At 40.4% G+C, this 16,490-nt stretch overlaps 1 protein-coding gene across 1 annotated transcript in view; it reads right to left on the reverse strand.

Annotated features, from left to right (window-relative positions):
* The window catches only part of LOC115223705 (terminal uridylyltransferase 4-like), a 60,352-nt gene that overhangs the window by 27,388 nt on the left and 16,474 nt on the right, over positions 1 to 16,490 (reverse strand). Inside the window, exons 2-13 of the mRNA XM_036512631.1 lie at positions 15,927 to 16,014; positions 14,588 to 15,511; positions 13,239 to 13,282; positions 10,814 to 10,930; positions 9,727 to 9,904; positions 7,122 to 7,262; positions 5,271 to 5,470; positions 3,620 to 3,733; positions 1,731 to 1,784; positions 1,370 to 1,541; positions 151 to 534; positions 3 to 118 (exon numbers count right to left, since the gene is read on the reverse strand). Coding sequence (XP_036368524.1) covers positions 3 to 118; positions 151 to 534; positions 1,370 to 1,541; positions 1,731 to 1,784; positions 3,620 to 3,733; positions 5,271 to 5,470; positions 7,122 to 7,262; positions 9,727 to 9,904; positions 10,814 to 10,930; positions 13,239 to 13,282; positions 14,588 to 15,509 — 2,442 coding nt within the window. The 5' untranslated portion in view covers positions 15,510 to 15,511; positions 15,927 to 16,014. The remainder of the gene's footprint in view (positions 1 to 2; positions 119 to 150; positions 535 to 1,369; positions 1,542 to 1,730; positions 1,785 to 3,619; positions 3,734 to 5,270; positions 5,471 to 7,121; positions 7,263 to 9,726; positions 9,905 to 10,813; positions 10,931 to 13,238; positions 13,283 to 14,587; positions 15,512 to 15,926; positions 16,015 to 16,490) is intronic.

Genomic DNA, 16,490 nt, shown 5'->3' on the forward strand with positions numbered 1-16,490 from the left:
ACCTTTCCATCAGACAAGTTTTCAACGGAGAAAACATAAGCACAGCCCTCGTTACTGGGAGACCGTTGAGAAGAAGTGTGCATATTGCCTGAAGAATCTACATCATCATCATCATCATATCATCATCATCATCATCATCCTCATCATCATCATCCTCCGGTTCTGAACATTGAGATGATCCAGTTGACTGGGTGGATTGCTGTTCTGGGTCATGAACCTCATTAACCAACATTGCCTTGTCATCAGAGCCCTTGGAAGGAGATTGTGCCAATGAGTTAGGGGATGGAGTTTTGCAGTTGGGATCTTTGGGAGTCCGGTCGGTACCATTCATTTGTGTTGCTGTAGTTGTTGTTGTTGCAGTTAGTGAGCCTGATTGCTGTTCATTGTTGTCTTTCTTTGGACTGCTGCTAGACGAGTTGGAAGTAGGCGGAAAGCCGAAGTAGAGGCAAGTTTTCACAAGACAATCTTGGAAATACTCAAAAATCTTCCTTCCGCTCACAGACCTGGCAATGTTTCGCTTTGTAGAAAATGGATCTAAGTAACGAAAAGATTGTTTTTAAATTTATAATTAATATTGATGTTATTGATAACGACATTATTGATAACCAATATTATTGGTATCTATACAATTTCATTAATACACAAAGTCTGTATGTGATTGCCCCTCCTTTCAACAAATAACACCCTACTGTCTTAATAAAACACTGTATAATGTAGTCTATGATACATGCTGAAAATATCTGAATGGTCATGCCTGGAATACCTTTGACCATGGGTTTGTTCGATCAGGTTTGGTGTAGGGTAAACACACACCTAGAGACTCTAATTTACTTCCAGCAGCTAATAACATTCTTACCTGCATCTAGAATAGCTTTACCTTCAACAGAGAAACTTGTACACACATATACACTCTTAACTTCAGAAGCTAACAACACAAACCAATGGAGTAGATTCTATGTGGTCACACAATTTGCTGGAAATAGTAGCCCAAACCGCTTTCACATTGTACCTTAATTGTCTTAGAAAAAGACACATTGGGTAGTACCAGATACATGGTTGTCTTTGAATGAATAAAGATGGCATGATTACCAAAGGACATCCTTAGTTTTAGCCCTGACCTTGGGATAAACAACAAACCACACACCCACATCCATGCTTCCAACAGCTAAACACACACACACTCAAACATGGCAAGGTCTCTTATTTCTAAAACCTATTCAAATACATACACCCTTCCTCACAACCACACTGTCAGCCCTACACAAAATAATCCTTTTACACAACACATTTTGGCCCCTGTCACCAACAACAAACCATAGCCAGAGAGATAGTTCTACCCAAGACTAGCACTACAACTATGACAACATACCTTCAATGGCAAGTCGTTTGGTCTTCCAGTTCTTTGCCACCCGGGTCAACTTGTTCTCGTAGTTGATTGAGATGACAGTGCTGGAACTGTCGAAGCCCTGGCAGTAAAACTTCAACATCTCCAGCCATAATTCACCAACATTTAACATATTCTTCACTTGAAAGGTTGATGCCTGATTAGAAGAGACAAGAATGGAATGATTAGCTGGCACTTGATGATATTGGGAAAAAAAGAAGGGGAAAAGGTGAGGAATGAAGAAAGGAAGCAAAGCAAGAGAAATAGAAAATTCATCAGAAGATTTTGTCTAGAAAGGATTAATAAAGAGCTAAAAAAAAAGAGAAAGATCTGGAGATATACTTACTGCTTTTGTAATAGTCTCAAAAAATCTCTCTCTCTGTTTCTCATCTGTTGCCCGCTGAAATATTAAAAAAACAGTTTAGCTTATCACATAGAGAGAGAGAGAGTAGGCATGTGTGTATGTGCGTGTGAAGCTGGTGAGGGAACCTACCAGAAGGTCTCGGTCATTTTCACATTTCATGTGTATTTTGGCTTTGGCCAAAATACACATGAAAATACAATGCTTGAGTGAACTGACACCAAGTGTATCACTGGTATTTATTTTTTATTAAAACCTGTGAAGCCAAGTGAAATTGTAGTCATGGCCGATGCCAGTGTCACATGACTGGCACAAAAAACCATCCATTACACTCCTGGAGTGTAACGTTAGGTTGGCATTAGGAAGGGCATCCAGCCGCAGAAACCATGCTGAATCAGACTGGAACCTGGTGCAGCTCCCCAGCTTACCAATTCCAGTCAAACCATCTAAACAATACCAGCATGGAAAGCAGATGCTAAATAATGATGATGATAACACTAGGTGGGTTTGAACAGAAGATGGTAAATTAATAAACTAGATTTTGGTCAAGCATCAAATCCAGAGTTTAACCACTCTTATTGCTTTTATTTTTTTATTTATTTCATGTCATTTACTAAATAATGAAGCTGACAAAAAGAGCAAACCAGTCACATGACTATCAAGGAGAGCAAACAGTAGCTGGCGGCATCAACATTATTATTATTGAGTGAGAGAGCAGTGCATACCATCAGAGTGACACTGGGGTACAAATACACGAAGCCCAAGTATACCCATCTGATAAGGGTACACCAGGCACATGCATCACAACCATATGTGTGGGTGACATAGTGATCTCATAACATGATAAAAAGCGCATGACCTTTGAAGTGGGGCCCAGTTAGAATTTTCTTCAGGTCGTGTAGCCCATCCAGCATAAAAGTCCCTAAATAAGGATTGTTTAAGGATGATGAACAAAAAAACAGCAATGTTTCCAAAGGTGAATTATCCAAACCCCAAAGAATCCCTCTCAACACATGGTTATGATGCTCCCCCACTAGCTCTGCTTGTGATCAAGGATGCACATATCGTCAGCCATTAAGGGACATGCTCAACTGGTTACAGTCAAGCAACTGACTAACAAATCTGTGGTATTGAGCAAAATATTTGCTGCAGCCCATCTTTTATACCAAGATAAAACTATGTACATGATAACACTTCCAATCATTTAAGATGAGAAGCCATGAGAGCCACTGCCTGGTACTGCATCAGGGCATCTATTATTATTATTATTATTATTATTATTGACACTGACCAATTACTCTCAGTGTGTGTATGTAGATATAAATACATTTCTCACTATCGCTCTCCTTACCTTTCCAATTGGCATGTATCTATGTACCGACAGCAAGACACCTATCTCTATCGCTCTGTACCTTTAATCTCTAAACTGGCACAAAGCCACCCACCCCACACTCAATACTACTCTCCTCTCCCAGTTGAGATTTTTTTTTTTACCATTTTTGTCTTGCAAGGTATTTCATGACCCTATCCATGAGGTGCCACATAAAAAGCATCCAGTCTCCTCTGTAAAGTGGTTGGTGCTAGGAAGAGCATCCAGTTGTAGAAACCATCCTAAAACAGAAAGCGGAACCTTGCATGGCCCCTGGCGAAGCCAGTTCCCAGTCAACCCTTCCAACCCATGCCAGCATGGAAAATAAATGTTAAATGATGATGATGGTGAGAGTGGATATACATATATCAATCAGAGTGTGTATGTGTAGATATGCACATACATTTATAAATGTGCGTGTGTGGGTGATCCAGCTGAGACAAGAAACAAAAAAGAAAAAGAAAAAGAAAATAAGAACCAAAGAATGAAGAATATGAATTCTTACCACGTGGTAGACAGGCAAAATAGGGTTTGGGATTCTCTGTAGAAAATAAACTGTCATCAAGTAGGTGCAGTAAGCTGGTAGAGTTCCCTCCTGTTGACGGTCGACACGACAGATCTAGAATGAAACGAAAAATAGAGGAATGAATTTATACAGACACACACAAGGGGACATGAACGGCTGGAAGGGGCAACTTCAATGAAAAAAGCTAAGGACTCTGGGTATACCTAGTGTGTGTGTGTGTGTGTGTGTGTGTGTGTAGGCTACAGGCACAGTCAAGTGGATAAGACGGTTGCTTTGTAACCATGAGATATCAGTTTCAATCTCATATATAATCTTGTGCCTGACCCTTGTAAAGATAGGAAAGTAGACATTAAAATTATGATGATGATGATATATACACATAAACAGGCACCATTATTCTACGAAGATTCATTTCTAGAAACAAAATGTCATTTAAATTCTGTTGTGGTGGAATCTGAACCCCCCGTGAATGGATAAAGGAACGGTTCCAAAACGTATAACTACACGTGTGCTGGAGATAGCAGAACAGTGTTATATGTGCAGCCATATATTACGCAGAGAGTCACAGAAGCTTAAAAGAAGAGAAAAAAAGAGATATATTACGTGTTGGTGAATGAATATACAATAAAGTCTGCAACTACATTAAAACATTGTAACAAATTCTTAATCTAGAATTTAATAGACAGAATGCTCTTGTGTTGTTTTTAATGATTTGATCTGATTGGGCATCGTTCTGAGAAGCAGTGTCCACACAAACAAAACAGCAGAAATGAGGGGTGTCTATTTACTTTTGACATGTCTTTGTGTACGTGTGTGTGTGTGTTGTGTGTGTGTGTGTGCATTATCACCATCACCATTACTGTTTTAACATCCACTTTTCCATGCTTGCATGGGTTGGAGCAAATTTGCTGAGGCAGATTTTTCTATGGCCAGATGCCCTTCCAGTCACCAATCCTTATCTAGGTAACAAAATATTTCCCCAAGACCAGAGAGGTTTGCAGAGGATCAGAAACAAAGGACACTGCTTGTATGACAGTGGCACTTGTTCACAACTGTCCAGCAATATCAAAGCAAGGAGACATTGACACACACACACACACACATTTATACATATACACACATATGTATGTAACCAACAGGCTTCTTTCAGCATTCATCTACCAAACTCCTCACAAGGCTTTGGTTGGCCTGGGGTTATAATAGAAAACACTAGTCCAAAGTGCTATGCAGTGGAAATGAACCAAAAACTGTGGAAAGGAAGCAAAATTCTAACCATATCTGTACACACACACACACAAACATATATCATCATCATCATCATCGTTTCACGTCCACCTTCCACACTGGCATACACACACACATACAGAATATGTATACACACACATACCAACACTGCATAATCTCATAGAATAAAGGCCCAAAATTCTTTACACTGGAACAATTGACAAAAATCAGCCCAAGTATATTACTGGTACTTTATTCAATTCCAGAGGGATAAGCAGTAAGCTTAAACCTGGTAGTATTTGCATGTAAATAGCACAAAGCATTTCATCCAGTGCTCCACCGATTCTATCGAGTCATCCAAAACAACACAGATAAAAGACAAGAAAACCCCTACAAAAATACAAACCTTTGCCCAATAACGGAATGCCACGGCTAATTTTTTAGCTCTGATGTCAATCGAGCTGTAGATACCTAGGAGCTGACTAGTTTGACGAGCTAGTATGGAGTTGACGGTGATTTGACAGTACAGTTGGTGCTTGTCATTGGATCGGAAATACACCAACGGGACTTTGGCCAAAAAGTCCTTTTCCACATCTTTGAAGAGGTCTGAAAAGATACAGAAAACTTAACATGAAACAAAACAAGAGAAAACACAGGGGGGAAGAAAGAGAGGGAACATGGCACCTTGGGTAAATGTACTATAGCCCCAGTCAGACCAAAGTTCTGCGAGGGAATTTGGTAGGCAGAAACTGAAAGAAGCCCGCCATGTCCATACAAGGTCGGATCAAAAAGTATCACAATTGGTGCAAAAGAAAGAAAACTACAACACGTATCAATTCTTTGGCATTGAATCTCCTTCTTCTTCAAAGGAGTCCTCTTCTGAAACCATGCACTTTATCCAGCATCATTTCAATTGATGGAAGCATTCCTGGAACTCCTATGTTGGGGGACAGCATGCAACTGACTTGTTGCATTCTCTTGGATCTGCTTGACATCTTGAAAACTTGTGTCTTCCATTGCAAAGACTGAGCGTTGATTCTGGAGTCATAGCCACAGACCCATGATTTGTCATCTGTTATGACCATTTCTAAAGTGTTTTCATCTTCCTTGACATAAGGAGAAGCTGCACAGCTGAATCCCAATTTTCTTTTTGTGATGACCACATTCTACACACCTTACTTTCAATCACTGTTAGAAACGACAGAAGTGAGCGAGAATGTTCATTCTACATACTTTAGCTCCGTTACCATAACAACGGTCCCGATACTTTTCAATTGAACCTCATGTGTGTGGGTGTGTATGTGTATCATCATCATTATTTAACGCCTGTTGTCCATGCTTGCATACGTTAGAGAGTTTGACCAGAGAGGGCAAGCTGGGAAGCTATGCCAGACTCCAGTCTAATTTAGTATGGTTTCTATATATATATATATATATATATATATATATATATATCATCACCATCATCGTTTAACGTCCGTTTTCCATGCTGGCATGGATTGGACGGTTAGGCTGAGGACTGGCAAGCCAGGAGGCTGCACCAGGCTCCTATCTGATTTAGCAAGGTTTCCACAGCTGGATGCCCTTCCTAATGCCAACCACTCCGAGATTGTAGAGGGCGCTTTTTACATGCCACCAGCACAGGAGCCAGTCAGCGGGCCTGGCATCACTCACATTTGGATGGTGCTTTTTATGTGCCACCAGCACGGGAGCCAGTCATGAGGCACTGGCATCAGCCATGTTCAGATGACACTTTTTACATGCCACCGGCACAGGAGCGAGTTAGGTGGGCCTGGCATCGATCATGTTCGGACAGTGCTTTTTATGTGCCATATATGTACATATATGTATGCAGGTTGGTGTGAGAGTGTTTGGATCTCCTTGTCTTGATATCACGTGAATATTATTTATTTCCAATATTCTGCAAAAACGAGTCTTCCCATGGGGAAATATTATCTTGCTTGGAAACGGAAGGTTTGGTGACAGAAAGAGTATCTGGACATAGAAAATCTGCCTCGATAAACTCCGTCCAACAAATGCGACCATGAAAAAGTGGATGTTAACAATGACGATGGCGGTGAAAATGTATCAGTGAAAACAGTTGGAAAAGTAAAAGAAACAAACCTGGCAACGTTGAACGACTCAAAGAGTATCAACAGAAAGAAAACTTTGGAGAAATTAGGAAAGCCAACAGTGAAAAATAATATTTTAATTTAGAGATGATTAAATAAAAGAAGAAATAAATTGAAGTCCTCACCTGATTTTTTAAGGCTTTCATAAGTCATTTTCAGGCCATTTGCCAATTTCATGTCAGGTGGGGTTTCTAAATCTATGTTGAGATCACTGCTTTTCAAACCAAACTCGCTCTGCACTGAACCATATAGATGCAACTTTACACCTGACAAACAGAAAAATTGGAAACAGTAAGGTGTACCAGATGATAATTACAGGTGAATATACTTAAATAATCACAGGTGTGTATGTTCCTAAAATGGCCACCATATTTACTTCTTTTATATTGCAATTTGCAAGAGAAGACTAGCATCATTGATCACAGGTTCCTGCTGGCCCAACTGCTCATTCACAGCATTTCTGCTGGTGACAGTGACAAAGGGAGTATTAATGACTCAGTGTAGAACAAATACCCACAAGGATTTTGAAGAATACTGACTTTTTGGATTTTCTCATTGATACATACATCACATATATAGTGTGTATATGTGTTTGTGTGTACACACACACAAGTGTGTGAAAGGAAGGCAAATGTGAGCATGTCTTTTTAGTAACTGACATAGGTTGCTCAAACTGCACACGTTGGTACAATAACTCTCCCTCTCTAGTAACTGTTTTTCCTGCTGTTCTTCACTGCAAGAAAATACTGAGTTCCAAAAAGAAACCAAATGCTATCATTGAGTTCTTGACACAGGGGTGGGTGTGCATGTTGTCTGACATCCACAGAAGGCTCCAGGGTGACACCAGCAATAAGCGTAATGTGCACAGATAGTTGAAGAAGTTTGAAGAAGGGGAAAAACGAGTGCCTGGGAAATTGACACCCAGTTTGAGGGAGTGAAGGGTGGGCGTCTACCCTGATCTGCTGGAAGTGTTTGAAGTCAATGAAATTATATTTTTTTCCAATCTGGTGAATGGATGAAACGTAGGCACATCTTTATGATCTGGAAAGAAAAGCTCTGCCCAAAACATGGTGTCACAGATCTTTACCAAGGACCAGTGATCAGCACAAAAAATTATAGTGACTGTTTTAGGACGACTAGTAAGTCATGCCCTTGCTAAGACTAAATGATCCCCTTAACTCTTTATTATTGTTGCTTCAAGTAGGAGGGCACAGCAGTGAGCATAGAATCTGCAGGCACAACCTCGAGTGAAGCTGACAACTGGCTTAATAACTTCATGCAGAAGATGGTCTTCCTCAGTCACGAGTAGACAAGGACCTGTTACATGGTTAAGCTGTAGATGATTAAAATGGCAATCCTACCAAACCTGCTTAGTAAGGAGGGTGGTTTTTGTTGGACACCCTGCAGGACGGAGAACAAAACCCTATCAAAGATCAGTTGAACAGAGTCAAGTCTATAGCCATCCAACTGCCGAGAGTGAGAGACCCCTAACCTTTGTTTAGGCATCTCTCTACAAAAAGGAAAGCTCTGACGCAACACTAGCAACTTCTATTGCATCCAATGATGTAGACTAGTTTTTTTTAGACAAATGAATGGATTGTTTAGAGAATAGGATTGGCCAATGCAAGGCCTTTCCTCACTTTAAAAAGCCCCAATCATAGGCATCTTTTGCATTACTTTGGCTGGCCACAGCTAAAACAAAAGCATGAGTGATAAGCTCTCTAAACACCTGCTGCAAGAGGCACCCATCATTGCTACATCTGTACAAGAGAGTGTATGTCCCTGACAGGACTGAAAAGTCACATTCGTGCTGCCCGTGATTCAGAAAACAATAAAGCACTTGCTTGAAATCAAGTTGCACCATTATATATATATACATGTATATATATATATTCTTTTATTTGTTTCAGTAATTTGACTGCGACCATGCTGGAGCACCGACCCCAGGACTTATTCTTTGTAAGCCTGGTACTTATTCTATCAGTCTCTTTTGCTTAACCACTAAGTTATGGGGACATAAATGCACTAACATTGCTTGTCAAGCGATGGTGGGGGGGACAGTCACACAAACAAACACACACACAATGGGCTTCTTTCAGTTCCGTTTACAAAATCCACTCATAAGGCTTTGGTTGGCCCGAGGCTATAGTAGAAGCCACTTGCCCAAGGTGTCATGCAGTGGGACTGAACACGGAACCATGTGGTTGGTAAGCAAGCTACTTAGCACACAGCCACTCCTGCGCCTATCAGGTATGCTGGTGTAAACCGGGAAAATAGAACTTTAAAAATATTTTAAGTACCAATGCACAAAGCTCTTGGACCTTGAGTCATTGTTACTCCTGCTAAATATTAATAAAACATATATATACATATATACATACACAATCCTATGTAAGGGGTATGAACACTTTCACACACACATACAAATCCATTCACAAGGCTTTGGTTGTCCTGAAGCTAGAGGAGAAGACACTTGCTCAAGATGCCATGCAGTGGGACTGAACTGAAAGCAACATGACTGTAAAGCAATCTTCTTACCTGTATAGCCATGCATTTGACTGGCTAGAAATAGCAGTGAATTTTTCATGAAATTAGATCTTATCAGTTTAATAAATGATGATCACATTTGATTATGTATGCCTAGATATCCAAAGGACTGCTGGATTAGGACTGACCCGGGGCTAACCAAGAACTAAGGCAACCCAAAAACAGCAATTCAAAAGCTCTCACCTTTTATGTCTTCTTGCAGAAATTGTTCAACTTTTTGGACAAACTTCCTCCGGATCTGAACCTCAGCTGTGGTCAAGCCATGCTCTTTATAGACACGCTCCACCGTGTCTTCTATATCTCGCAGTTGAAGTGAAGTCGGTGTGGGCAATTTCCTCAGCTTGTCTTTTGCTGCCGCTATCTGCAAACACACCAAAGAACTGATGAATCAATGGTTTACTGTTATGCAAATGAGGAAATATTGAGTTGATTGGAGTGAAATTGAATCAGGAGAAAACGAGAAGGGAAGAGTGTTAAGAAGGGAACAGGTATTGCTAAGAAGATGACAAGGAAGAACATCACCAGAGTAGCAGAAACGACTGTATGGAATTGGTGGCTGAGAAATGAAAGGTGAAGGGTTAAGACATGAAGTATGGAAGAGTGGCATTGAGTAGATTGAAGGATGTGGAAGGAGAAATAAAGGAGAGAAGAGAGGGAGGAAAAGAAAAGCAGAATAAAAAGGGAGAAAAGTTAATGTGGCTGTGTGGTAAGAAGTCTGCTTCCCAACCACAAGGTCCCAGGTTCAATCCCACTGTGTGGCACCTTGGCCAAGTGTCTTCTACTACAACCCTCGACCAACCAATGCCTTCTGAATAAATTTGGTAGACAGAAACTGTGAAGAAGTCCATCATGTGTATGTGTGTGTGCGTGTGTGTGTGTGTAACCACTGCTTGACAACCGATGCTAGTTTGTTTACATCCCCATAACTTAGTGGTTCAGCAAGAGACCCAAAGAGTAAGCATCAGACTCAAAAATAAGTAGCAAGGTTGACTGGTTCAACTAAACTCTTCAAGTGTGTTGCCTTCGCATGGCCACAGTCCAACGACCGAAAGAACAAAGAGATTGAGTAAAAGGGAGAAAATGCAGATAGAAAAAGAAAGAAAGAAAGAAAGAACAATAGAAGTGCAAAAAGCAATGTTGAATGAAAGAGAAGGAAAAGAAGAACAAAATGAAAGAAGATGAAGTGAAATGAGAGGAAAAGAAGCAAGAGTGTAAAGAAGATATTGGGAAATGGTGAGGAATGAACTGAAGGAAATGGCAAGAATCTCACCTCTTTGCGCCATTGGTGTTTAATGGTTCGGATGTGTGTCAAGCAATCTGCATCATTCATACAATGGAATTCACATAAACGGCAGAAATACTTGGCATCTGGAAACCGGGCAGATCGCTGTGGAAACAATAGGCTACACATCAAACGCAGGCCAATTACATCAATATACTTAGATATTTATGCAAAACACAGAAATCAGAAGACCTAAAATAAATGTAAATACTATAAAGCCTTATTGTGGGTTAAATAAAAATGTAAACACATTCTTTCCATACTGTTGATGTAAGCTGTGTTGAGCATATATATTGTTTAATTAATGATAAACCATCAAAAGTACAAATATGCAAATTAGGCTATCCACAACAGTGCTAGACTAATTCATGACTGCTTTAAAAGCAGCTAATTTATGGTACTGTTTGGGGAAGTCAACAATGAAACAGTCACAAGCAGAATCCCCCCCTCTTTCTTTCCACACATCAGTTGTAGAGGAAGAATATGTTGACATTGTTATTTAACCACAGTAAGGGTTTATAATATTTGCAACCGTATAGAGGCCCACACATTGGTTCGTTACAAGACTTCTTATGTATGCAACTATGAGAGGTGATGAGATGACAGCACAAATATGCTTTTCTCAATAACATTGACAATATATATAATAATATTTAGTCCCAAAGGGATTGCAAACTTTATTGATCAATAAATTATTGCCACATGATATTTACTTCCATTTAGGTACAAGAATAGTGAGCAGCCTGAATAAAAAGGCTCCAAAGCCAGGAAGCCACTGGCCAAGATGTGCAATATTTTCAACATTTTAAGGAGGACATCACAAGGGGAATAGCTTAGGACTTCTCTTTATCTGAATCTGGCACTAGCTGTGATAGTAAGAAACTCAACTATCCAGCACATGGTCATAAGTAGAGATCTTACAACTGTTGTGTTGTACATTGTAATGATAGGGAGATTTGGTTCCTATTTCTAGCACATTAATCAACCATGAAAAGACTGTTGGCTTTGTGCGTGTGTGTGTGTGTTTCTAGACAGAAGACACTCGGTGGGTTCACCTAGTTGTTGGTGTTAGTCACTAGATGATCTGGGAATGGAGCCTATTCTATCCAGTGGAAGATTTAATTCTCATCTGCTTTTACAGATCAAGAAACCAGAACTTACTGTTAGCCATTAAAATAACTGAAGGGCTCCCATTTTGTTGCAGATCTCCCAGTAATTCTTGCCCAAGATTGCAACCCTCCAGAACACCAGCATAACATTTCTTCAGTGTCTTACAAATATTCTAACAGAAGAACGCTAACTGCATCAATCGAGAGAGAGAGAGATGCCCAAAACCAAAACCATCACCTCCTCTGGTTATAATTATGAATTCTAAAAAAGTGAAAAAGTAGGTTTCCACTACTTCCCATTTGCAATGTTTAATACACACACACATACATACATACACAATCATGTGTGAAGGTGCAATGGCCCAGTGGTTATGGCAGTGGACTTGTGATCGTAGGATCATGGTTTCAATTCCCAGACCAGGCATCATGAGTGTTTATTGAGCAAAAACACCTAAAGCTCCACGAGGCTCTGGTATGAGGTGGTGGCAAACCCTGCTGTACTCTTTCACCACACCTTTCTCTCACTCTTTCTTCCTGTTTCTGTTGTACCTGTATTTCAAAGGGCCAGCCTTGTCACACTGTGTCACACGGAATCTCCTCAAGAACTACATTAAGGGTACATGTGTCTGTGGAGTACTCAGCCACATGCACATTAATTTCACAAGCAAGCTGTTCTGTTGATCAGATCAACTGGAACCCTCATCATCGTAACCAACAGAGTGCCATGACGACGGCACAATCATGTGAGTATGTATGGAATAAGGACTGCAAAAAAGAAAATAATTATGAAGAAGAATTTTCAAATTATAAATGTTTCCTAAGCGCCATTGCTTGGTTCTGACTTGAAGGAACGACACAAATGAGAGCACAATTTCTGCTGCAGATTAACATTCCCTGATTATTTGGCACCTACAGGTTAACTGGGGCAATGTCTTCTGCCCAGAAATACCTAGGAGATAAAAAAAAAAAAAAGAAAAAAAAAGCCAATGAGGAAGCTTCTACATGCTAGAGATAGCTGCTAAATTTCTTTTAAATCCTACAAAAAAGAAGGCATCATTTGATAATGTAGTCCAAAATATTCGTTAAAGGATGAGACACTCAAATCTGAATAACCTTCCATTAGAGCTTGACTTGATCAAGGCCAAGTTAAGACTTACAAAAAAAAACCTGGCAACAAATGTGAACTAATGACCTACATAGAGATAATCCAGTGTGTTATCCACTCAGTTATATCTCAACAAAGGATTAGTGATTTTAAACAGTAGTTGAGGGGGGGAGGGGGATGTCAATAGATAGTTACTTACTCGTTTCAATGGATAGACTTTATCTTCTTTGGAGAGTTCTTCAGCTGTAATAATGATAAAGAAGAATATATATATATACATATGTACAAATATCTACACACACGCATACAGATTGCTAGATCCAGTCAAACCGTCCAACCCATGCCAGCATGGAAAACACATTAAATGATGACAATATATCACCATCATTCAACATCTGTTTTCCATGCTGGCATGGGTTAGACGGTTTGACTGAGGACTGGTAAGCCAAAGAGTTGCACCAGGTTCCAGTCTGATTTGGCAAGGTTTCTATGGCTGGATGCCCTTCCTAACACCAACCACTCTGAGAGTGTAGTGGGTGCCTTTAACATGCCACTGGCATCAGCCATGACTATGATTTCACTTGGCTTGTTGAGTTTTCTCAAGCACAGCGAATTGCCAAAGGTCTTCATCATTTGTCATCGCTTCTGTGAGACCCAACATCCGAAGATCATGCTTTCTTCACTGTGTTATCCCATGTCTTCCTGGGTTTGGCTCATCCACAGTTAGATATATATATATATATATACCAAGTAAAATAGCTGTCGTGGTAGATACTGGCATCATGCAAATGGTACCCATTACATTCTTGGAGTGGTTGGCATTAAGAAGAGCATCCAGCCATAGAAAACCATGCCAAATCAGACTGGAGTCTGGTGCAGCCTTCCAGTTTACCAGCCCTGGCCAAACCATCCAACTCATACCATCATGGACAACAGACATCAAATGATGATGATGATGATGATTTTAATGCTACTTTTTCAATATTAACACTAAAATAATCATTTGTTTTTATATTCCAATGTTAGTTTGTTTTTTTATACCCTAGTAGTTAAATTTGTTTTACCCTTGTTTTATGAGTTTACATCAAACCCAAATCAGGCATGGCATGTTGAATGAATTCCTAAGGCTTCTTCAATAATTGAAATAGCAAGAAATATTCATTCCATCGACGGAAATGAAGCTTTAAGTATCTGGACATGCCAAAGATGGCTTTTCTCCACTGTTCTTTCCCAGGTCTTGTTAGTTTGGAATTTTCATCAATGCTTCTGTGACTTTGCTTTATTTCTAGGTAGGGCTATACAGACCCACGTCCCCTTTTGAGGAGAGGTGGTCCATTATAAGCCTGGCCTGTCCTTTGACCAATCTAGCCCTACAAGGATGAGGAGTTCCATTGGAATAGCTTTCAGGGTCACTAAGGCACACATAAGCCACCCCACTAGGGCATGGACTAGACCTTGAGGTGGTCGCAGTATATTACTGGTACTTTATCAACAATGGACAGACAAAACCAACCCTGATGAGATTTGAAAGAAACATTCCAAACTTACCAAACGCTTCACTGGCAGACTTCTCTTTTTCCTTCTCTTGCTGCTGCTGCTGCTGCAGCTGTTGCTGTCGATGCTGCTGCTGTGGTTGCTGTTGTTGTTGACGCTGCTGCTGTTGTTGACGCTGCTGTTGTTGTTGTTGACGTTGCTGCTGTTGCTGACGCTGTTGCTGCTGTATATGTTGTTGCTGTTGATGCTTTTGCTGTTGTTGATATTGTTGATGCTGCTGTTGCTGATGATGTTGTTGTTGATATTGTTGTTGATGCTGCTGCTGTTGATGATGTTGATGATGATGCTGCTGCTGCTGCTTTGCTGCAGTCTGGTAGGGGTCAGCCATGTTGTTTGTAGCCGAGGCAGAAGCAGCGGCATTCATCATTTCCCAAACCATTGCACACATGTTGCCGCTCCCTGTCGATGCCTGACCAACACCAGGCTCGCTCTCTTCATCATTGCCGCTCCCACCCTCGCTCCCTTCACCGGTTTTCGATTTCAGTAAACAGCCCTTACGATCCTTCACCTTAAACGGGGTTTTCTTCATTGCTGCTTCTTTCTTCTCCGTCACCTTCCTCGACTTCTTCCAGCTGTGTGAGTCTCGTAAGTTCAAATCTTGCAGGCAGCAAGAGGATGAGGAGGTAGGGAATAGCGAGTTTGTATTCGGTGGCGCTGTCAGAGGAGGGGCCTGATGTGCCATTGATGGGCCACCCCGGAAGTGATCCTTTGTTAGTGGTTGTGCAAGGACACCACGGTTGGGGACAGGCAGGTTGTCGGACAGCCCTCCCCCATGCTGGAAATTCAGTCTGTGCCCAGAATCGTGAATCTGATGGTGGGCCTCTGCAGCAGGCGTTTTGCTTGGGTTATCATTGTTGATTCGAAGCAACAGCTTCAAGCTGGTCTCAATCTCAGAGCTGCTGGGGCATTCTGCCATTTCTGCAGAGGAACACAAAAAAAGAGAGGAATGAGTGCGGACAAGCGAGAGAGAGAGAGAAGGTTTATGGTGGATAGGAAGAAATAAGAGAGTAAGACAAGCGAGAGTATAAGGGGAGATATGGGAGAGTGTATGAATGTGATTATAAAGGAGAGAGAGAGAGTGAGAGCATAAGAGAGAATAAGAAATAGTACAGGAGAAAGGATGAAAAGAGATGGTAAGAGAGTAAAAAAGAGCAAAGTAGAGAGAGATATAAGAAGGGAGTTACAAGAGATGAAGAAAGGAAAGAGGTGAAGCATATAAGAGGAGAGAGGCAAGAAAGGAAGAAAAAGAGGGAAATAGATAAGAGGAGAGTTGCTAGAGGCAAAGAGAGAGAGAGAGAGAGAGAGAATAGGAGGGATGAGTAAGAAAACTCACCTAAAGTAATTTAGTTCTGTGTAAAAAGAAAATAAAAGCTCTTAAACCAATTGGTGACAGACAACATCAGGTATGGACTGAGTGGTACCTGGAGTGGGAGGAAGAGAAAGAGAGATTGGTCACAGTTACAAGCATGAGAACACTTATGTGGGTGTGTGGGTGTTTATAAAACACTAAGCAGCCTGTAGGAACCCACTTGGAGTTCAAATATGTAATGATATTATTATCCATGATTATATATATATGTGTGCGTGTGTGTATGTATGTATATATACACACATTATATAATTTAGATTAATTTAAATGCTTCGGTCAAAGATTGGTCCAGGCCATGTCTGATTTGTTAAGTCAGTTATATATATACACACACACACACACACAGAATGTGCCCCAAAGTGTATAAGTGTATACATACATTAAATGATTTTTAAAGGCAGTGTTTATTAAAATACATTTCATCTTCTATATATATATATAGAGAGAGAGAGAGAGAGACAGACAGACAGAGATGAAAAGTGGTTAGGAGTCCATACAAAGTAAAGATTATAGTTAAAAAAAGTAAAT

Source organism: Octopus sinensis, linkage group LG23 (assembly GCF_006345805.1).
Source record: "Octopus sinensis linkage group LG23, ASM634580v1, whole genome shotgun sequence".
Taxonomy (NCBI): Eukaryota; Metazoa; Mollusca; class Cephalopoda; order Octopoda; family Octopodidae; genus Octopus; species Octopus sinensis.